Here is a 24,056-nt window from a genome sequence, read left to right as displayed (position 1 = left end):
TCCTGTGCCATTGTGCCACAATATTCTCTTAGTACAAGACAACACAGCTTCCTAGCAAACACGCAGTGAAGTGTAACAGCTATGATTAATCTGCTCAAAAGAAAAGTGAAGAAGATAATTTGATTAAACCTAAAACTGAAAAAAAGTTTTAATGAGAAGTCTAAACTAGTTTCTCACTTTGCATTTTAGTCTCATAAATGGCAGTATGAAGTCACCCACTGAGTAAGAAATAACCACCCTTCCAAAAAAACTCCTAAGAAAAAGGCAAACTTCAGGACCTCCTGTTAAGAAAAGTATCATTTATTTGCCAACTTGGTTTTCATAAGAATGACACATCCCAGATAACAATTTCATTAATATTCTCAAGTAACAACATTATAATAAATTTAGCAAATACATTATCTTTCATCTTTCTTCACATTGTCTCTTTACTAATGCTGAGATCATCTTTGTCCATCATATCTCACACTTAAGAAAAAGTAACTATTTCCAGGTAAGGCAGAAATAAAATACTTTTCATCTCTTTTCTTTTACAGAAACTTCTGCTTGTAAGTCTTCTATAAAATTATTTATATAAGACTTCCCTTAAAACATACAGAGTAGATGGAATGGTGATGGTATGTGGAAGTAAAAATCAGCATTCTTTGACTCCTTTAATCTGAATGCGTCCTGAATCACGCCTTGTGGCAACTCGTAATTCTCATTCAAATGAAGAAATGAAAAGTTTTCTAGTATGTTTATGAATGTAATTAGTCTAATGTAATTAGTTTACACCTTCATTTTTTGATTTTTGATAATGAAATGTTCATGAAGCACACAAAGCCAACAGAACACTAAGAAAAACTGGTAACAGAAGGCTGTAACTCTTATCGAAGACTGAACAGAAACTCTGGTCCTTTAGCTCCCTTAAATTCTAAGCATTTATCCTTTTTACTGATGCACATATGACTACTCACAATTATATTCTAATGGTAGCTGAGTAGTAACCCCTTTTTTTTTTAAAGATTAACATTCCAAAACAATTGTATTCCCTCTACTGCAGGAAGTAGGACCAGATGTAGCAGTCCTTTGTTAAAGCAGAGTTTAAACCTGAAAAATATAATGCTTATGAGGACAAATTATCAAGTTAATTAATATGTACAACTAATTATTCTTTGATTAATCTAAAAATTATCAGTATTTTCCTGTAATATCTTCAACTAAGACTGCAGCTTCTGCAGCTTATAGATCACAAGACACAACAAAACAGAATTAAATATTAAAAAAGTACATATTTAATTTTAAAGTGCTTCAGGAAAATGCTGAATATTGATTTTGAAGTACTAAAAAGATAAGCTGGTAGCGAGCAGATTTTCAATATTCAAGCTGGAACCCTGGTCTCATTAATCTCAGCTGCAACTACTACTGAGCAAAGGTTTTACCATATGGGAGACAAAAAAAATCTGTATCTGACATAAACAACCATTCTTTTCCCAAACCACCCACTTCTGTGAGTTGCTTGGTACCTGCTTATGTGCATGGAAAAGACCTAAACCCCCACCTTAATATCTAGGGTCTTAGGATAACAAAACCTGTTTATGCCACAACTTTGTTAATGTTATGGGCTACAAACCAAACACAGTGACAAGAACACGCTACAGAAGTAAAACAACACTTTGCTTAAGTGACTTATGCAATAAGTCAGCATAGGTTAAGTATTAAAAGTCTAATTCCAGAAAAAAAACAAAACAGTAAAGTGCAATATAGTAGAGCCAGCAGAAAACAGCTGTTCAAGTACTAAACTGCTTGAAACAGGTTTTGTATTTATAGTGTAGCAGGGATGAAAAACAGAGTACAAACTTTACACCTGAATGAAGCTGCAAGAGACAAAACAAACCCCAGGATATTCATACAGCTTACGCACATCAAACAGCAGGACAGAAGCAGGTGGAATGAAAAAGGAAGATAGCATTCTTTCATATTCAGAAAATGAAACATTTCTAAATAGGAAAGAAGCTAACTCCAACGTAAGAAGGACATGACACCTAGCAGAAGCCAACAGAGCGAATCCATGCTCTTTTGGTAAAATATTGCTCTGAGACTTCAGAATAAATGAAGAGCCCACAGCAAACAAAGGTCTGCTACGATTGTAAGCTACAAACACTTGATTTTGGATGCATACAAGTCTTAATTAGTAAGTATAGTTAAAGACCAAAGTACCAAAAATGCTAACAATGTTTCTGAAGACATTAGATCACCTTGATGTCAGGGTTGCAAATACGTTTCTTTGGGAAAAGCTATTAAGTATCATGGATGGACAATTCATACAAAATTCCTTCAGGATCATGACGGAACTTCAGGATGCTCTCCAAATGACTTGTCAGTTTTCATACTCTAATAAAAACAGGTTTACACCTGCTGGTTCTAATTGCAACAGCAAATAATAGAAATATGGCAGGCTGCTAACATACACATTTGACAGCAAATAATATTGCAGCAAAGTATCTGGAAGCATGTGCTCTGAAGTCCCTGTTGACTCACAGAACAGTAGCAGAATTAATGAAGTTTTGGGCTGCCCACCTGCTACCTATATCTAATTACATCAGATGAAAGCACTGTGTGTCACTCTAAAGATCAAAACATAGAATTTAAGATCTTCAAACAAACAGGCTAGTGGCTTGTTCTAATCAGAATGTGGAATGAAGAATGTAATAAACCATTTCATAAAACTAGATCAAAGATATTCAATCAGCTGTTAGCCTGCTATTTTTGGGACTGACTATTGATGATTGCCAATCAAGAACAGAGCCACCATAAAGCTATTTATTCAATTTAACTGTATATGTTTTTGACAATTTAAGATTCAAAAGAGGATGTAATGGATTTTTCTGTTAATGAGACTCTTCTGGGTAAGACTTTCTGCCAAAAAAAGATTGCAATTAACAAGAAAATAATCTTATAAAACCAGGTTGGAAAGTAAACGGACAAAGTGTTAGAACAATTAAAACATTGCAAAACCAACTAAGAAAGCAAACAGTGAAAGCAAAACACAGGAAATTACCTATTTTAATATATTAAACTGCACATAACTGTGTTTGATTTTTTTCTGTGTGGAAGTGAACTCTAAAGATTTGGCACTCAGTTTAACCACACCAAAAAACTTGAGTGGTAACTCCTACAGACAGCATCTTGTGAGTAAACAGTTCTCTTCAGTGTCTCTGACTCAGAAGAACGTGGATTACCCTGAACAGCTGCCACATGCCAATGGATGATGGGTTTCATCCCTCAGCTTCTGAGGGAAGAGGTGGTAGGCAATAAATACATAATTGAAAATCAGAGACATGGTTACCTGGGCAAATTAGCTGTCATCTCATGAAGGTCTAGAAGGTACACTGTTTTGTTTACACCTTCTTTACACCTTTGTTTCTTTTAGTGTTACACTAAAAGAATTCAAATTTAAAATTATTCTTTAGGCACAAAAAGAACAACATTCCAAATAAATCCATCTACTAGCTAAGCTGGTAATGGCACTGGGTCTGGATATGTTAGAGATTGCTAAGTCGGAGTTTGCCAAGTGCATTATTCAATTGCAATATTCTAAACTTTGCAAGTAAAAGTTCTTATTGAACCTCCTGAGATTGTTGTTGTTTCTCCCATGCACCACCCAGAGTAAATCCAACTACCTTCCCCATACCTGGCAAGCAGGGTAAGGCATTACAGCACTGTTACTCAATAAAAACCTCAGACCAGTAAAAATACATGTTGCAATAAATTACAGAGTCTCCAAAACCATCTTTAAGCAGTCTGCTTTCAACAATTTCTGAATTCTTCCATTAATCTCTTCAATACATATCATGTACAGCATAAAACTAAATCAACCTCATATCAGATGTGCAATTCTGCCATTTCAATTTTATACTTCAGTGGCTGAAGACTGTGTACCTCAGAGCCACATTTAGGACATGTAAAATACATATCAAATAAAAAATTACTTTTAATACAGTAGTAACAAAAGACATGTGGACAGCCTATGGTATGTGGCATGGTAGGCCATTCCCCACATAGTGAACATTCCCTGCAGTGAGCCGCTAATGTGTTTTCACTATTGGAAAGACCTGTGATAGGCAAGCACCAAGAAGAAATTTTAAGTTTCAGTTTCTGTACATTAACGAGTGGTAGCAGATATATCAAAAACTCAGCAAAGCCATGCCATAAGAGCTCCCTGTTCATGTATTCAAATCCTACCTGACGAACACTTTGTGGCTTGCAAAAAACTGACCTAATTCCTAGAATACGTTCTGTAAGTGTTGCGAATGTTCCTTTCTGAAGAAAAATCAGAAAATTTAAAAGTCCACAAAGCTTAATAAGTCCAGAGCCAAAACTAATACAGCTCTTAATTCTGCCGAAAGACTGCTGTTGACGATGGCTAAATAAATCGTAACATCTTTCTTCCAACCATCTTCCACCAACAGTGAAAATAAGATACCACAACTTCTGGTGTTTGCTCAGAGGTTGGTATTTCTCTGTCTGAGCTAAGTTATTCTTGTACTGAATATTGAGAATAGCCTGTCCCACAGTTGCATTCTTGGAATAGATAGTGAATTTCCATAATATAAGACATAAAAATGCTTTTACTTCTGGTTCAAAATGAGCCAACACCCCTGGTTTAAATCCATGAAAACAGCTGGTAAACTGGGACCACACTAGTTGTTCCAGTGCTTTGTTTAGTTCAAGGGCATCAAGTTGACTTATTCTGAGCACAGGATTCACACTCTTTTCATTTCCAATGCTGGAGGCCATTTCTTCGCAAAAAATCTTTCTAGAAATAAAACACAAATAAGTTTTAGTATAATGGAACATTTGCTATTCCTGTTTTTATTAAAGATAAAAAACTTGTAATATACCAGCAGTAGGCAAGAAACAACAAACAAAGTTCTCAGAATGCTCTGTAAATATGTTATTAATATGCCACAATCCCTTTCAGGATGCTTTACATTAATAGAAAATTATTATACATTCAAATTAGTTTAAAATCTCATTTTCAGAAGAAATTATACTTGACTATTTCTCACAAACAGTTAACATTTGGTTATAAAAAAGTGTTCAACATCATCTAGCTATTAAGAAAAATCCACAGATTTATATAGCTACAAATATTATTAAATGTACACATACATTTTTAAAAAATATTGCAGGGCATAACTAATATTCAGTTGAACCTTAAAATATATCAGAAAGAACTGTAACACTATATGGTGCTTTATGCAGAAATAAGGAAAATGAACATACTAACCAAAAAATCTGGAAAAGAACAGTGAAGCAGACGAACTGTTGTCATATGAACACTTCAATTACTACAGTTGAAAGCAAAATCTTGGAAATACTGACAATTTTAGGAATTACACAAAGATATGGATGAAAACTAAGGTGGGAATGAATAAAATTTTCTCAATAAAGGCAGTGAGTTGTTTAGAGAAAAATCATATGAGATTAAAGAAATATTCAGCATTCAGACATAAATTATTATACAGTACTTCACTGAAGTCTGCATGTGTTTTCTGGAGTATTTTTGACAGATGTGGGATTGTGCTACTTGTCATATTAACATTTCTATGCAAGATGATTAATGTATATTAGCAACCTTAACAAATGTATACTATTCTTGATCAAGCATCATAGAGAAAAATAAAAGTATTTTTTAAAATGGGTTCTTTTAAATGTTGTGGCATCTGGAAGTCTGACTGAGAAGTAAATGCAATAAATTGCTAAAGCAAAATACAGGTAACACCTCAATGTAAAATTGTGGGGTAACCTATTTTTGCTTCCATTTGTCAAAAGAAAAAATCCAAAAGTGATTTAGAAGTGTTTTCAGACAGTAGGCAACATATTTCACTTTCTAAACCAGATTCTTTGCACAACAGACCTGCAAGGAGTTCACAGACTTCTGGAGAAAGTATGGGAGATAGTGCCTCAAATTCTTATTTATAAAATAAAAGAAATATCTTGTAACCATACAAGATTACTGTGAGTAAAAGATGCTGTGGACAATGGTTGCTAATGATGCCAAGAATAGTAAAAATAAAATCCTTCAAACAAACAAAAACATCATCTGTGGCCTTCCTACTGCTTTCCATATTTATAGTTAGTTATTACTGCAAGGAAATATGATTTTGTTCTTAGTGAAGGGTGTGTAACAGTAGTTTCCAATTAACTAAGACAGCTACATGGGTAGAGCATACAATAGCTCCACTCACTTTTTTTTTAAACTCCTCCTTCCTTATTAGCAGGCACAACATGGCTGAAGGTAGTATAAGGCCACCTCCTCTGGGCAAACAGCTACAGGGTTCATGCAATGAACCCACTTTTCCAGCTGGAAAAACCAGGATACAAAGGCTGTACACCCAAGGCTGTTTCCCTCACACTTAAGTATTTTCTGCGGCAGGAACCAAAGCACAGGAAACATTTTCCAGTATAATCCAAATAACTTCCCGCTAATTTATGATCAAAGGGTCGATTCAACCCCTACTGGATTTTGCTGCACCACTTAAAAAAATCCAGCACCAACTACCATCCACCCTCCTATCCCTCATCTTTGCACTACATTATAATTTTAGGAACCAGAGCCTTTGATAACCATCTGCTCTAACATGTCACTGGTTATTCACTCGTAACCCTTAAAAGTCTAATGTCTTCTTCACTTTCTCTTCTACTCATTTCACTTTGTTCTAGTTTCCCATAATTCCCAACACACAAAACCTCCCTTAAAAATGCTGAAGTTACTCAAAAGGGACATCTTATCCAACAGCTTCCTTGATCCATCTACTATTTTCCAACATCAGTTCAACCATCTTTTCCAACTGTTTTTCATTACCACAGGTGCTGTGAGAAATTTCCGTTGTAGGTGTCTCATAAATAAGATAGACTAAATATTTACAGATTTTTTTCACCCTATTATAGATAAATTATTTAAAGAAACCTGAGCAAGTGAAGAATGGATCATCAGGAACTTTATGGAGACAAAGGAAAATGTATCAAATCCACAGTATTACGATGGATCATGAAATAAACATAGGCTGGGAGCCTGTATGACTGCATATCTGCTTTGAAAAAGAGGATGTGGGGATTCTGACAGGCAGCAAGCTGAACACAAGCCACCAGTGCATCCTTGCAGCACATGAGAATGTGTATAGCCTGCAGACTGAAGAATGTGCATGTTACCCTCCACTTGGCATTGGTGAGTCTACACCTGGGATACTAAGTCCAGTTTTGGCTCTTTTCTATGAATAGTACAAAAGAAATGTCAACAAATTGGAAAGAATCCTGTAACTCATACCATCAGGGAACCCCAGGTCCTGATATATGAGAAGAGCTTGAAGGAACTCAGAGTGTCCAACTTGAAGGATAAGGCAGCTAAGAAATGTTCTATGAGTAATCTTCTACTTCCTAAAGGTTGCAGAGAAGATTAAGTCAAAGTTTTCTGTGAGATGCAATGAAAGAAAGAAAGGCAACTGTGTGTTAAGTCACTACATGAGAAATTCCAGTTGGACCCAAAGAAGCTGGAACATTTTGTCTACCAAGACTGAAATCTCCATCCTTGGAAATTCTTGAAACTTGTCCAAATGATGCCTGAACCTACCTGTTTTAGCAATTAATTTATTCAAGATTTTTACAGGAGAGTACACTAAATGTTGTAAAGATCTTCTCTGGGACTTGGAGCTTGACATTCCCATTGCCTCACTGCAGAATCTACTTTATTTTTTTTTTCATGCCCACCATCCTATACAGAACTGGATTTGGATGAAATAATTTAATTGCATCTGCCAGAATGCGCTGGAACTTTGTATATAGAAAATGGGAACCCCTTTTGAGACAACACTCTAAGCAGCACAACTACTGTTTGTTAACCTTTGAAATTCTGCCAAATCCAGCAAGTCTCCTTTTTAAAAAAATCACAATCAACACCATATATACTGCTTAATGGTGTCACGTTTCATGTCTCTTGCTGAATACCACCTATCAAATCGATTGAACTTTTAGTCACGTTTATACAGACTACATGGAAAAGGAAGAATACCAAACAACAATAATGATGCTGTCTTTTAAATTATGTTTGTAACATAGCTATGTCAAAAACAACAACAAGCTTTCTTTTTGATGAATAATTAAGTGTTCTAAATTCAAGCAATAAATCTGGACTCTGTTCTGAAGTTCTTTCCGACGAACATTTAAAGCTTGTCATAGGCTATGGCTTGGCTGTTAACTGGACCCTGCAAATTACCCAGTGATTATATCCATATACTTCTGATTTCTTCTGATTTTAATGTGTAAGTACATTTCAGTGTGCTTTGTGTTCTGCTATCCACTATGCTTTCTTCTGAATTAAGGCTTTATTGCACATAAATGGAAGATATTTGCTTTCCACAGGCAAATATTAAAAGGGACAGTTTAAAATCTGCACTGTCCTATGAAAATGTCTTTAAAAGTCCTAATGATCTGAATAAGAACAACAGTTTCTTTGAGAAGAGCCCTAAATTTTAATCTCAATTTTGCCATGGTAGGAAATCTCCCTTTAAAAATTAATTATATACAAAGTCCTTTTAGGAATTTCAGAAATTTGTTGGTTTTCAGTTTACACTGTTTTTGAAGACAGTAGTACTACAGTAGAAATAAAATGAGAACTAAAATAATGTAAAACTAGATAAAAACACACCCTATAAATGTTAAGACATTTATCTTGTACTTTTTTAAATGTTATTTTTGCCTTTTATATTTTGCTGAGCTAAACAGAATATAGAGAATGTTTGTTTTTGTCCACATTTTTTTATTAAATTATATTTGTTAAATCCTTACTGTTTTCACTCTCTTGTTCTAAGTTGCTTAAAATACAAAAACTCAGAGTCATAGACCCAGTAATGAAAAGGACAGGTATGAACATTCAGATATAAAATAAACAATGTGTGATGAACCTCTTACATAAATACTCTTTAATGCATAAGAGTAAAGACTGGTACTTTTAAGGTGCTCCCTTTACTTTCTACTGTCAAAGATATTGTATAGAAAAAAAAAAATTGCCTGGCAGAAAAAAAAAATCAAAAAATGTTCCTTTCTTAAATAACCTATATTTTGTCTGTTTTGTCTTTTTTTAACCAAACAAATAAACAATCTCACTTGTACAATACAAAAAAAATTAGTGTATCACGAGGGAAAAAGGAATTTATTCTGGTATATATTAGTGCTGTTATTGAGCACTGTAGAAATTATGAATGAATATATTTTATTTGGAAACATGTTATTGACAGAAATCTATCAATAGTAATGTGAGTATTGTCAACAGCCTGTCAATATTAATGTAATTATAATTAAGGGGATAACATGGATTTTAGCTATAATACCAAGTAACATCTCCTGCATTGCTGCTATCAATATAAGCATTATTATTGACCTGTTCTGGTACTATCAGTAGGAGATGTATTACCATCAGGCATATTTGTCAATGCATTCTGCCCACAAAAATTATACATTTAAATTTACAGGTCTGTAAACTTTGCCTGCAGAAACATACAAATACAACCTCTTGGGTGCCATTTTTTCCACAGGGCTTTTATACCGTGGATGAGTAATCAAGAGGTTTCTATCTCAGAGCTACTGCAATCACATTCCCTGCTCTTCTAGCATAATCATTAGATGACAGATAGACATATATGCAGAAGCCTCAAAATAATTTTAAGTATGATCTGTCAAATCACTTTTTGAGAAGCAAAATAAAAACAATAAAATAATTGTTTTTAAATAATTTTAAATAATAAAAAATAAATAATATTTAATAAAATAATTTATTAAATTAAAAACCAAAATTTGTTCCTAACAGTTGGCAGCCAGTCACTAGTGCTGTCCCCCAGGGATCAGTCCTGTTTAATATCTTCACTGATGATGTGCATGTGGGGATTGAGTGCACCATGAGTAAATTTGCAGATGACACTAAGCTGGGAGTGTGTGTCGATCCCTTGGAGGGTAGGAGGGCTCTGCAAAGCGACCTTGACAGGCTGGACAGATGGGCCAAGTCCAACATGAAGTTTAACAAGTACAAGAGTGCTGAGTCCTGTGCTTTGGCCACAACAATCCCCTGCAGTGCTACAGACCAGGAACGGTGTGGCTGGACAGTGCCCAGGATGGAAGTACTGGCTGACAGCTGACTGAACGTGAGCAGTGTGCCCAGGTGGCCAAGAAGGCCAAGAGCATGCTGGCCTGTATTGTGGCCAGCAGGAGCACAGAGGCCATTCTTCCCCTGTACTCAGCGCTGGTGAGGCCATACTCTGAGTGCTGTGTCCAGTTCTGGGCCCCTCAGTTTAGGAAGGACCGTGAGACACTTGAACACATCCAGAGGAGGCCAACGAGGCTGGTGAGGGGCTTGGAACACAAACCCTGTGAGGAATGGCTGAGGGAGCTGGGGTTGTTTAGCCTGGAGAAAAGGAGGGTCAGGGGAGACCTTCTGACTCTCTACAACTGCCTGAAAAGTGGGTATAGTCAGGTGAGGGTTGGTCTCCTCTTCCAGGCAACCAGTGACAGAATGAGAGGACACACTCTTAAGCTGTGCAAAGGAATGTTTAGGTTAGACATCGGGAAAAAATTCTTCACTGAAAGAGTGACTGGACACTGGAATCATCTGCCCAGGGAAGTGGTGGAGTCACCATCCCCGCAGGTGTTTAAACCAATACTAGACATGATACTCAGTGCCATGGTTTAGTTAATGACAAGGTGTTAGGTTGGACTTGATGCTCCAAGATCTTTTACAACCTAGTTCATTCTGTGAATTTAAGAATATATTTAGGATGTGTAAGTAGCACATCTACTAACTTCACTGAGTTTGAGATTAAATTGTTTTACACAATCTCCTCTGTGTAGACAACACATGTAGTCTAACACTGTATGTACAGAGAGATGGAGTGGGCTACAAGAGACCACCAAATCCTAATGCAACACAAACAGCACGAAGGCTCGAGAATATACTGACACAAGTTTAATTACCAAGAAAGCCAATTCCACAGTTTTTCTGAGTAGTATGTTACAGTGTTTTATGACCCTAATAATTACAAAGACTCTTTTTCTCATATACAGCATGTTTAGTACAAATCAGGATGTTTTCATTCCATACCAGGAATCAGGAACAATGAAAAGGAATTTCCATTTTACTGCACCTTCTAAAGAGCAAAAAGCAGCAAGGCATGTAGGCATGTGAGAGGACCAGCTGCCCACAGAAGATTTGCCAAACTAGACAATATCTGCTTTCCTACAATATGCCTGGTATGATCTAGAAAAACCAACCCAAACTAGAAACCCAAGTAAAAAAATCCATGACAAAATAACAACTCTACCTTTATCCCAGCAGTAATATACTTTGAGATCTACTGTATCTTCATGTCTTTTTCTCTCATTTTTCTATCTGAGTAATTATTTCCTATTTTGGATTCACATAGTTTGAGCTCTTCATGTTAAATGCCTGCATTGTTTTTCATCTTGTTGATTTTACACTTTCCAAACTAATCAAGAGTATTTTGGATTCAGAGCTTATGTTTAAAACAAATAAAAAAAGAAAACCCTAAATTTTCAACCTTTCCAGCTTGTATCATCAGTAACTTTTCTAAGTATGTGTTCTCTTCCATCATCCAACTCACTAATGCCTTTCATCTTGACAGGGTACTATAGATAATTACTCTGTAAGGCAATCTTTCAACTTGATGCTGATAACATCAACATCAAACGGAGACAATATTGATATTATGTTTCCCTAGTTTGCTCATGTAGGGAAAAAGACTTTATTAAAATCAAGCTTTATTGTACCTAAAGTTATCCTCTTACTAAACTTATTATTCTTATTTAGAAGAGAAAAATATTGAGGTTTCTTACAAACAGGTCTCACCAAACCATACTGGCTGTTTTACCATCTCTCTTCTACACATCATTAGATACAAATTAATTGCTAAACTATTTACTCCTGAACCTTTATTTGGAATCAAAACTGACAGTTTCAATAATTCTCTTAACAGAGGAATAAAGAGGCACAAAACCAGATACACACAAACCCATTTTGCTGGCTATTTCCACCCTCTGGGATATTAAATAAATAAATAAAATCAGCGGTGCCTAATTCCTCAATCATTCTAGGATGAATTTTATTAGGATTTGCCACTTGAGCACATCTATATTAAGCTTCCTTAGGCTATTCTTTCTGTGCTTTGGTTCCACTCTTATTTCCTGTCTAAGATTAATTTTATGAAAGTAGCAGGTCACAATATATCTCTTTTACAAAGTATGAAGGAAAGAATCCGTCTTTGAAAGTCTGTTCCTTGTTCTCCCTTCTTATTTAATAACAGATCTAGGTAATGGACTTATCCCTTCGTGCCTCCTCTTACTCAGATTTTTGGACCCTTTCATTGATTCTTTTCTTGTGCTTTGTAAATTGAAACTTATTTTGTTCTTCAGAGTCATTGATTTTATTCTTACTTCCTATGCTATTCTTTTATATTCATCACTAATCATGTTGTATTATTTCTGCCTGGACAACTCTTTCAATTCCCAGGCCACAGAAGAATTCCTGATATAAAGTCTCTTTTAACAATCACTATTACTATTTTAGTTTATAATAATGAACTATCTCCACACAAAGAAACAACAGTATATACATTAAGGGTAACAATTTTGCAGCCTTTTCAACAGACTAGCTTCTGCCAAGTCCCAGCATTGAGATCAATGGTCCAAGCATGAGGAAGCAGAACACAGAGTGGGCATGCTAGAAATCATCTGCTCTTTGGAGATAACACTAGCACACAGCTCCTTTTTGCTTCAGGAGCTACATTTGGTATTGTGCAGTCAATGTTGCCATACTGGGTAAGTGTGAGAGCAGAGAAGCAAGCCATAGCCTTGGTTTACTATCCCTCTTTTGGTATTCATAAAGTTAGGGTACCAACAGATAGCAATGAAAACTACCTTTCCACCCATACAAGAATGCTGAGATTATGTGGAGTATTCTACTTTCTTCTTTGTGGAAATGCATATCATTTAACTGTTCTCTTTGGGTACTCTCAATAGCAGAGGATATTTTGGATGTCAATTTAAAATCAATAAATTTTAAAGATGAGAAATCAAAAGATATATATTCAGTTAATTTTAAAACCTTCCTTTACACCAACTCTCATAAGACAGAACATGGACCCCAGCTGCTCAAAGCCTCATGTCTCACCATTAATTCTCATCTCTTTCTTGCTTATCAAGTGCAGAGAGAAATATCCTCAGATCAAAGTCTAATTGGGAGCCCCAACTGTGTTGTCTCTTAATCACCGTAAAATTAACTTATCACTATATCATTACCTCAAATAACCTTTAAAAAGATTGATTTTGTATTACTGTGTGGATTTCTATACACTTCAGACAAATACTATCATTTTCTAAAGAACATAAATTGATCTTCAACTGTTTGGAGTAACTGCTAACACTAATTGAAAAGTCAGTAACACACTGCAATCACAGAAACTATTATTTATTCCTTATATTCCTGGGAGAAAGGACTATTTCTCAAAATAGATGAATTCAAGGAAAACACTGAATGACTGTGTAACAAATCAACTCCATAGATAAAATTAAGAATTTTATTATGGAGTTTAAGAGAACAACTAGAAAATAATCCCAGAATCCTAAATGCTACAGTTATACTTAAGATCCAAAGACCAAGCACAAGACAATGACACATTCAAATCACAGGATGTTTTTCCAATTTTAACTCAGTAAAATTAGATTCTCATAAAATGAGATACAAGAGATTAGCCACTGCTGAATGCCTGAAGACAGCAAGGAAACATAACGATAGCTCATTGATTTATCTTCCATAAACTACCTGCCAGAATCAAAATATTAGGGCTTTGAGTTACAAAATCAAAACCAGCTCAGAAGAGCCAGAATTGATACAACAGTAATGAAGAGCAGCAGGAAAGTGCTGCACTGTTAGAAGCTGTAAATCAGTCATTTCTGTCAGCAGTTGATGGAAACTGAAAATCCCACATCAGTGTAACATATCCCCTCGATGAATGCTAGCAACCAAGACTATTGCTGGCCACTCCTAAAGATATTCTGAATGCTAAAAGCTTCTACTGACTTCAGATAAATTTGTCATCATTCAGCACTGTTAAAAGACAGATTATTAGACCCAAACAACCAGATCTGATAATTACCTCATAACTAATATTTTAAATGCTACTTTTTAAAATTTGTGATGCTAAATTCAAAGCTATAAAATCTCAAAGTATATTTGTATTCCGCGTAGCACAGAAGATAGAGACAGCATCATTGTATCAATTTTTCTGATATGCCCTAATTTTCATTTATTGGAATAAACAAGAAGATAAGCACATAACAAGTTAACACTATTATTCTTAATCCCATATTCTTTTTCTCTTCCTCCCTCGTCTTATTTCCTCTTTTGTCATCCTGCTCCTTAGTACATCAAATTACAAATTCATCTCTAAAGGGACGTGTCAGTTCCACTTATAAATTCTCATTCTGTTACACTAAATGAAATCTAGCTGTTGTTCCTTTTAAAGCAATCAGCGATAAAAACCCGAAAGTGTAAAAAACAAAGCTGCATTGTAACTTGAAGACTTCCAAAAAACACAGTTAAAAATCCCTTGATCTAGATGCTGAGCAAAACATGTGCCTAGTATACAATAGGCTCTTTTTTCTTTGGAACTTGGTAACGGGAATTATTTGGAGACTTCTCCTTCCCTTTACTGTTGATGAACTAAAATTATGAAGAGAGATTTGGTCAAAGTAGTTGAACAGAGTGGCAACTGTGATAGTTAGCTGGGAAGAAACAGCCCCTTCTAAGGAAGGGGCAAGGATATCTGACTAAACCAGGAGGTATAAAAGCTAAACAAATCTAAGAATTAAGTTAATAATATAGGTCTCAGCTGCTGATGTGACCAAAAGGATGACTGGGAGACTCTTATATTTGAAGATATTTTGGGTGTGATAAGGATATGAGGTTCTGGTACAAGAATGGCTAGGTAATACTGCAATGCATGTGCAGCAGTGAAAAGAATGCAAGGCTTAGTAAATGTGCCATCCTTTGTGTAAAGCAGGTGAAATATCACCTGGTGGCAAAGGTGTGCAGCTCCATTTCAGAATGGTCCAATCACAGAACATGAACGCACAGTTGTGAGCACAGTGAAGGCAGTTATAGCCATAACTCTTCCTTTGCTAGTTACTGTTGCTTTTCTGAAAAGTTGATTTTACACCTCATAGTATATGTAACATCTGCATTTCATTGTTGTAAGGGCACTGTATCTCACATCACCTTATTTGTCAAGCACCGTGTCAATCCCAATTTTATGCATCTTTTCCATGCCCCTACTTACATTTCTTCCATTCAAAAATAGCTAAAAAACAAAGAAAAAGTTATCTAACTTAAATTCTTATTTCATAGCTCTGTGTCTGTTCTGCTCCTACTGTCTGATTCATATGAATGGATCACCAGGTAAGTATGGAGATGCCAGGATGAAGATTGGGAAGATACATACAAGAGATTCAGAAGCAACACCTGCTCTATATACTCTGATACAATTTACCACAGATGACAGAACCCTGCAATTTTGCATTAAACACTTTATGCTTATCATTTATGAAACACAGTCACTGCCCAGATTTTATTCCAACTTTCTTCCTTTTTACATACATATGCATACCAACTGCACAGTCATGAATATTCAGCAATATGCAAGTACAACAATGCTGATCCAAGAACTCCACTGCAGGAACATAAGGTCCTTTAACCTTTTATTAGAAATACTTATTAGATAAGAATGGTAAAATCTGTCCTAAATGCCTAAGTCATAATTAACCGCTGTCCACACCTGTACCTAAAGGAGGATTCTATGTAAAAACAATGTTGTTACAGACTGTATATACTTATGATTTACTAGAACCAGTAACATCCTGCATCAATAAAAAGACAAGACTGTTCACTCCACGTTTTAAGTTTCAGCTTTGTATTATATGGCATAAGTTATGAAACTGGTATAAGGATAAAGGACAGTACTTGACTATATGTCTCATTTTTCAGGCCTGTGTTCTATAAAAACATAATGTAATGTAATTTTTGACAGCTACAGTCACTGTCTCCTATTTTTCTTCTACTGTGTATACTGTCTATGTCCTTATCATATAGATTAGCACCAGCACTCATTTGAATGTCTATTGAAGTGTTTTTGCATGTTCAACTGGCAAAAGCCCGACCTATTTAAACTTATTTTTCTGCAGATTTAGTACACAAACAGGTCACCACAGAATCAGATACAATACATGCAGTACCAGTAAAAAGGAACAACAGGGTCAGGAAAAACAGGTAATTGTCAAACCTGCAGCCTTTGAATCTCAATATCGTACTCTTAACATCCACTACCAGTCAACAGCAAGACAGAAACTCGAGCCTTTTGTTTGACTTGAAGAACTGTTCTTTCTTCTTCAAGCTCAACGTGCTGAACATGCAACTAAAACACCACGACACTGCAAATACAAATAACAAAACTTTTAGCTGTCTTTCAAAAGTAAAAAGAAAATAAGTATTTGTACATGTCTGCTGTAGGATTCATTCAGACTTGCAAGTGAGGGGCTACTCTGTTTAAATTAATACTATGTGATTCCTTCCTACTTTTAGTTTTTTTTTGTATGATTGTACTTTTGAAACGTCTGGCATACACAATGACTACTAGGGGTGCTGGGAAAATTTGATGTGCTCAGGGTCCCCAATCCTTGACAATTTTATTACTTGGTAATTATGGGAACTTTAAGCACACAAGGGAAGACTGATATGCTTCCACCACACTTCTCCTCAATCCTAGAACTTCATTAGCATTTTAGAATCAACTGAATGGTTGCATACATGTATTACAAGTAACAATTTAGAAAAGGGATAATAATTTCCTTGCTAGGCAGCCTGAGTTGTATGCTGTTACAGCTTCTGAAATCCCTCTGCAATTCCAATGTGTATTTCCCTTCATGATTTAGATATGCCCCACAGTGTCATGGCATTATATTAATTTCCTTTTCAGGAAAAGTTTTTCCTCCTTACCAAACCCCTCCTGTGATATTTTTTTGTCTGCTTCTCTGCCTACAGAATTATTACTTTTGAATACTATTATTTTAATGTATTTTTTAAAGTTTTCTTAGAATTTAAATTTTGATTAACTCCTTTCTTTTCTAGCCCCACTTACAATCTTAGTAAAATCCAAGAGTGGAGATAAGGAGTGTCAGAGACAAGATTATTAAGGACATTGTTCCCAGGCAGCTACTGATACAAACGTAACAAATATTAGAAGCGTTCAATTCAACTTCCTCCTAAAGGCAAAAACCCTGCTCAGGTCCTCCATTGCATTAGAAGAAAGTGCCCAGACCCAGTCAGAATCAACCTTGAATCAAGAGTTGCACCATTGTTGTAATTCCTCTTTCTTCCTATACTGTGTATGTCCTCTTCTTCCTCTACCTCAAAGTTCTTTATCTTAATTTTCCCCCTTACGCTGAAAAATCTGAATTTAGTTTCCTTTCAAAAAAGTCTGAAATAAACTCAAACTTCTGAAGTTCTTGTATTCCACCTACAAACCAAAAAAACCTTACCCCCATCTCTAAGAGCAGCATGCTACAAACAGACAGCATCCATTCCTGAAGATTTTTGTAAAGCTTAGACTGATGATGCTTTTAGTATAAGTCAGCTGTATGGCTGCAGGAACAACTTAGCTATTTAAAAAGCTACAGTACAGAAAGTCTGCTACCTTCTCTGTGCATTTACAGCACAATCTGACTATGAGCCTGCATCTTCTTAGTACAATGCATTGGCCATCTTAATTTTTTATTTGTTGTTTTTAACTTTACAGAGTGCTGTACAGCAGCCAATGTTGAGAGCATGCTTGTTAGTTAAAATGAGAGGGAGAGAAGGTGGTCTAAGTGAAAAAGTATGTATGCTAATAGGTGTCAAAAGGAAAAAAGCCCAACCCTATCTCTAAAAAAAACACCAGACCAAGAAAACCCAATAAAAACCTCAAAACAGCATAAGCAGCCTGTTTGAAAACACCATACTGAAATAAACTTTTGTAGTCCAAGAGAGCTAACAAGTTGTAGTGGCTGTTCTCATTAACTGCAGCAGCAATACAGTGAGTGAGTCCATTTCCAATGTACTATCATTTAGGTTGAAAATTTAAATTAACTTTCTGGATGCTCTGAGAAATTGCATGAATTCATATGTTTTTCCTAAATAGGTAACAGTTGGGAATCAGACCTTGCTAAGGAGAAATTTACATTAAGATATTCCACTGAAAGATTGATTTTAATTGACAAAATTATCATCTTCTAACTGCCCACATTGCATCATCCAGATCATTAATGGAGATTTTAAACAGGGCTGAACACACTATTGACCCCCGTGGTACAACAATAGTTACCAGCTTCCAGCTAGACTTCACACCACTGATTGCCAATCGCTGTGGTCCATCTGTTTGACACATTTTACGCTGACCTCACTATTTGCTCACCCAACCCATAGTGCAGCAGCTTCTCCATGAGGATGTCACAGGAGACACTGCTGAAAGACTTACTGATTAAAGTAACTACTGCCCTCCCTCTCCTTGCTTACCAAGCCAGTCCTTTCATCGTAGAAAATTATCAGGTTGGTCAAGAATGGCTTCCCCTTGGTAAATCCATGCTGACTACTCCTGATCATTTTCTTTAATGTGTCTTAGAAGAGTTTCCAGGATTAGCTGGTCTATCACCTTCCATCCCTCTGGGGGGATCAAGGTAAAGCTGGTCAGGCTGTAGTTCCCTGATAATTTCTTCCTGCCCTTTTGAAAACAGAAAAAACATTGACTTTCCTCCGGTCTACAGGCACTTCTCCCAGTTTTCTCAGTCTCCCAGTCCTATGATTACTGAGACAGTCTTCACAATGGTATCAGCCAGCTCCTTCAGCACTCATGGGTTCATTCCCAGAGCATTACCTATGTCCTATTTACATAAGTATTCTCTGACCTACACCTCTTTCACATCTTCCCTGCTCCAGACTTTTCCCTGTGTTCTACAGCTCCTGAAGGTCTTTGCTAGTAGAGACGGAAGCAAAGGCAGCCTGCACAACCCTCAGCCTTTCTCACATTCCCTGTTTGTTCAGCCATGAGACCACATTTTCCCTAGTATTCCTCCTGCTACTGGTGTATTAACAGAAACAATTCTTGCTGCTTTTGACATCCCTGACCAGATTCAACTCCAGATAGAGTCTGACTTTCCTAATCACATCCACACATGCTCAGACACTGCCTCTATACTGCTCGCAGGTAATCTGCTCCTGCTTTTGCACATTTATTTTTAATGTCGGACTTTCGTGATGAGCTCCTTGTTCATCGATGCACAGTTGCTGGCATTTTAGCCTGACTTCGTAAGTGTTGGGATGGACTGCTCTTGAGCTCTGAGGAGGTGATCTTTGAGTATCAATTTGCTGCATCCCTCCAGGGCTTGACCTTGGGGGATTCTTCCAAGTAGATCCCTGAGGAGGCAGAGCTTGCTCTTCGAAAATCCAGGGCAATGATCTTACTTTCTTATTCTTAAACCCAGCTCTCAGAGAAAGGCGGCACTAATATCACTAACCAACTGAATAAGAAATAGATTACATTAGTTTCTGTCAGAGACCATATAGCTTAAAGGAAACATTGCTAAACTGGCACAAACACAGTGAACTTCTTTATTGAAAAAGTTATTACCTAGAGAGCCTTAAAAGAAGCCCTCTCTGCCCAAAAATCATTAAATACCTAAAAGGTTTAAGAAGTAAGGTATCAAAAATGTAATATAACATATCTTACTCTTCAGTTAGACTGACATTAATATGGAATGATTTATTGGTAATATATGAAGAACATTTATTATTAAATACAGTGCTATCTTTTAATTCAAATGCTTATTCACATTTCTTATTATCTTATTATTATTATTGGAGCACATCATGCTTATAAGCTAATTCAATGAAATTGCATTTATGTCTGAAGCTTATCAGTTAGTGTCAGCTGGACACAATTTATTTGTTTCTTTACAACTTCTTGATTGTTGTTTTCACTGAATAACTGCAGAATTTCCAAGTGCAACAACAATGTTGCAGAATTTTTAAAAATTTTGCAAAAGCAGGTCATTATAGCCAATAGAGAAAGAAAACACATGGGTAAAAGGTATTTAAATTATCATCTCAAATTGCTGACTGATTTTGTCCACTGTTTAATTTACTAATTTTCCTTCAAGAAACTGTCCATCTCTTCCCTTCTTTGTACCCCCCTCCCTTTATCTCTGAACCTAATGGCTTTGAAACTACCTTCACACATTTAAAAAGTAAGACATTCTCATTATCTTACATTTTGAACACACAATTAAATGTTTAGGGTTTTTTTCCCCCTTAACAACCATGTGCTTCATTACTACATCCAGCTATATGTTAATACTGGATTCAGACATCATTTCCTACACTTTGATAATTTATATATTGAAGAGTCATTTACTATACACCATATTCTTGGTATTAATGCTATGTAGCCTTTAACCTGTTTCTTCCCTTCCCAAATGTTCTCCAGGTAGCAGGTTTTATCCATTTTCAAGAATATCACCTCAAAAAACTATAAACAGAGAAGATAAAATGTCTTTCTTGACTTATACCACAGCATATGGTGTCAAAGAACAAATCAAGGTCCTTGGATTAGTAACAGTGTCAAAAACTATCAGAGTATAAAAATTACCTTTCCTGCCCTATTCTATGAAGGGTTCAATTGAGTCTTTATATACTAGTAATACCTGTTGGAAAGTTTTAATTTAGTCTGTTACAGGAACATTTACTTCCTTCATGTCCTGGATCACCTTAAGTATCAAAACCTTTCTGTGAGTCACTACAGTCTTTAATGACATTAAACCTTATGTCATAAACATAAACCATAATGTCATAAAACAGTCTTCACCTACAGACTATAGGTGAATAATGAAAGAGTCTAACAGGAGACAAACAGAGCTACCAAACAATTTTTTTCAGCAATGAAACAAAAACATTCCCTCTCAAATCTAAATACCATCCTTGCACAGAATAGACATGTATCCAGCCTAGTATCTAATACGCTCTGGGCATTAACTGAGGCACACCATCCTAGCTATCTGGGAGCCCTTTAATAAGTGGGTAGATCCATAATGCATCTGAAGGCCCATTAACTAAGAAATATTTTTTTAAAAAAATACATTCAGAACATGATATTTTGTATGTCTGTCCCATTATACTAAGAGTTCTAAGATTAGCTATAAGATATGTAAGCATAAGCTGATCAAATACAAGAAAGTTCACTACTATTACTTTACATTTTTCAATATTTCTAAGAAAAGGAAAAGATAATTTGACACTCATGCAGAAAAACATCTAATTTTAATTATTTACTTAATTTAAACAACATTAATGTGAACAGATTTTTTTAATTTGCTGAAAAGGATATGTAAAACCCTCAAGTTTGAACAAAGATAAGCCTAGGAGTTAAAAGGATGTAAAAATAGAAGCAAAATGCTAAGCAGAGTTACTCCAGTTGCCTTGGCCCCGGAGTAATGCAATTTCACAATTCTCTGTAGTCAATAATAAACATCCTCAATTCCTACTTTAAAAACTGCAAATATGCATACATAACACTGGGGTTTTTGAAATATTGATATACACACAATCTCTCACTTCTCACATGAAAAGGCCCAAACACCCCATCTCTTTCAGACTCTCCCCAAAAAATCCAGACTAGTAGGCAAATATAAGTTCCTTGCAAAACCTTCACATACAATACATTTAAATGCATTCCACTTTCCAATTCACAGACTCAATCAAAAACTTTACGATAGAGAACACTACAGTCATAATGGCAATTAAAAATGTAGATCACTGAATCTTAGAATCATCAAGATTGAAGAGACATTTAAGAGACATGTCCAACCATTAACACAGCACTAACTCCAAGAAAGGATTCTTACTAACACCTAATGCTAGAGGCACTAGCAACCAAAGCAGGCATTTCAACACTAGCATGATCATCTATTTCTGTACTAATTTCCAGAAGAATTAAAATATAGGTGGCAAAGCCCTTCAGTACTCTTGATTATGTGTCCTACTGGTTTATTCAATTTCCACTAAAAAATTAAAAATAAAAAAAATAAATTTAATGAGCTAATTTATACATCTTACAGATGTGAATTTTACCCCATTGCAAGTAACAGAAATTGATAACTTCATGCAGTATAAACGAGCACTAAAAAAAACCCTCAAAAACCCCATTTAACTTTTCCTCCCTTTAATAGCTTATTTACTACTCTAAGTACCAGCAATGAGACTTTCAGTTGTTTTACTACTAATCACTTCATTTGATAAACTAGTCATGATGGACAGCCATGAACTGAAAAACAAGCTGCTGCTGAGGAGGAACTGCAGCAGAAGTATGAAAAACAACCTATAGGAGAAAACACAGATGAAACAGATCTTCAAAAAGAATAAAAAACGCATTAGTCTTAAAATGAAAACTTTATTGACAACTGTTGCTAAACTGTATGTCAAGAAAAGCTCAAAAAAAGCCTGATAAGAACTAACCTCCAATGAAATCAAATGGCAAAGGACTTTGGAGTCAAGTTTTAGTACATATTTTATCATTTAGTGCAAATTAGTCATACTTCACCTCTGACCTTAGCGAACACCTCCCTCACACTGACAGGTAAAAGATCATTGAAGAAATACACAGTGCTGTGGCTTCCAGTATGGACGATGACATAAACAGAATTTTGTCTGTTTGTCAAAACACATCGGCCATTTATTCAGAATAAATCCACATTTGTTTTGTGGTGAATCAATGGTTTTTACAGGCTGCCCAAAACTCGATTAACAGAAAGTGGAAAGCTGCCACCCTCATTTTTAGGCTTCTTTGCCACCTATAGTAGGCAGTTAGAGGAATGACCCTTGAAGATTATAAATGTTTCAGTCTCTCAGCTGATACCAGAATTCAGATGATAATACCCCTCTGACAGGATATTATACCCTCTCATCTCCGCAGAGGCCGTCACCAGGCTCTGTCCTCTTCTAACAGGCCTAGGCATAGCTGGAAAGTTCCCCGTCTCTGCACGCTGCGGCACCGGGAGGCTGAACGCCCGCGGGACTCAGGGAACGGGGGCGGCCGGGAAGTGCAGGAGGCCAAACACAAGTTTTTATAAGCAGGCCCTACATGAGCTCCGGGGCCTGAGCCAAAGGGACTGCTCCGGCCTGCCAGGCCGCGGGAGGTGCCTGATGGGCTCCGCGGAAGGCCATGGCCCGTGCAGCGCCTCCCGCCCGCCGCAGCCGCTCCGTCTCATCCCGCCCCGCGCCCCGACTGACCTGCGCCGCTGCCGGGCCCAGCCCTGCGCGACTCCGCGGGTGCGCCGGGCTCAGCCTCGAGCCTCCCAGCGAAGCTCCGGCGGACGGAGCCGCCTCGGGCGCTCTCCCCTCAGCCGCCCCGGCTCGCGGGCACCGTCCTGCCAGCCGGGGCACAGCGGCAGCTGCCCAGAGCGGCCGCACGGCCCGCAGTTCGCCGGCCTGTGCCCGGCGCGGCTGCGCAGGAAGCGCTCCGGGAGACCGGGACGGCGCGCGGGAAGGGCGCTCCGCACGGCGGCCGTGCCAGGGCTGGCCGCGCGCTGCTTGACTGACAGCCCGAGCAGCAAATCAGCGGCCCGGCGCGAGGCAGAGCAGCCAATAGCGACGGGGAGGCGGGGCAGGGCCGGTGATGCCGGGTCGGTGGGCCCGGAGGGACGGGGATTGCGGTGCCGCCGTTTGGGGCTCGGCCGGCGCCCGTAGCGGCTTCTGCTCGCCGGGGCCGCTCGTGTGGGAGTGAAGAGACGCCTGGCCTGGGGTAGCGTGGTCACCGAGCAGTTTAGAGTCGAGGGCAGTCTGGGGTGGAGTCCATGGGGAGGCGGGAAGCCTGTGGAGCGTTTGCTGGTACGATTCACAGGCTTGTGAAAGGAGAAACAAGCAGACTAGGAAA

The 24,056-nt window shown here is 37.2% G+C and overlaps 1 protein-coding gene across 4 annotated transcripts; it reads right to left on the bottom strand.

Moving 5' to 3' along the window:
- Window positions 1-279: 279 nt before the first annotated feature.
- Window positions 280-23,708, bottom strand: PEX2 (peroxisomal biogenesis factor 2). Of its 4 annotated transcripts, none has more exons than XR_015285501.1 (4): window positions 23,414-23,708; window positions 18,650-18,854; window positions 16,383-16,530; window positions 280-4,798 (listed from the first exon to the last, which is right to left on the bottom strand). XR_015285501.1 is itself a non-coding variant. In XM_023920856.2 (2 exons), the coding sequence occupies exon 2, from the start codon at window positions 4,777-4,779 to the stop codon at window positions 3,865-3,867; it is 915 nt and encodes a 304-aa protein (XP_023776624.2). In that variant the 5' UTR covers window positions 4,780-4,798; window positions 23,414-23,550; the 3' UTR covers window positions 280-3,864. The 4 variants fall into 4 exon arrangements, 2 of the variants coding, with proteins under 2 accessions (XP_023776624.2, XP_086740383.1); XR_015285500.1 differs by lacking the exon at window positions 23,414-23,708 and adding an exon at window positions 20,833-20,916; XM_023920856.2 differs by lacking the exons at window positions 16,383-16,530; window positions 18,650-18,854 and having other exon boundaries at window positions 23,414-23,550.
- Between the last annotated feature and the right edge of the window lie 348 nt (window positions 23,709-24,056).

This window comes from Cyanistes caeruleus, chromosome 1 (genome assembly GCF_971803275.1).
Source record: "Cyanistes caeruleus chromosome 1, bCyaCae1.hap1.1, whole genome shotgun sequence".
In the NCBI taxonomy this organism is placed as follows: domain Eukaryota; kingdom Metazoa; phylum Chordata; class Aves; order Passeriformes; family Paridae; genus Cyanistes; species Cyanistes caeruleus.
Note: the sequence above shows the minus strand (reverse complement) of the source record. Positions and strands in the feature narration are given on the sequence as shown.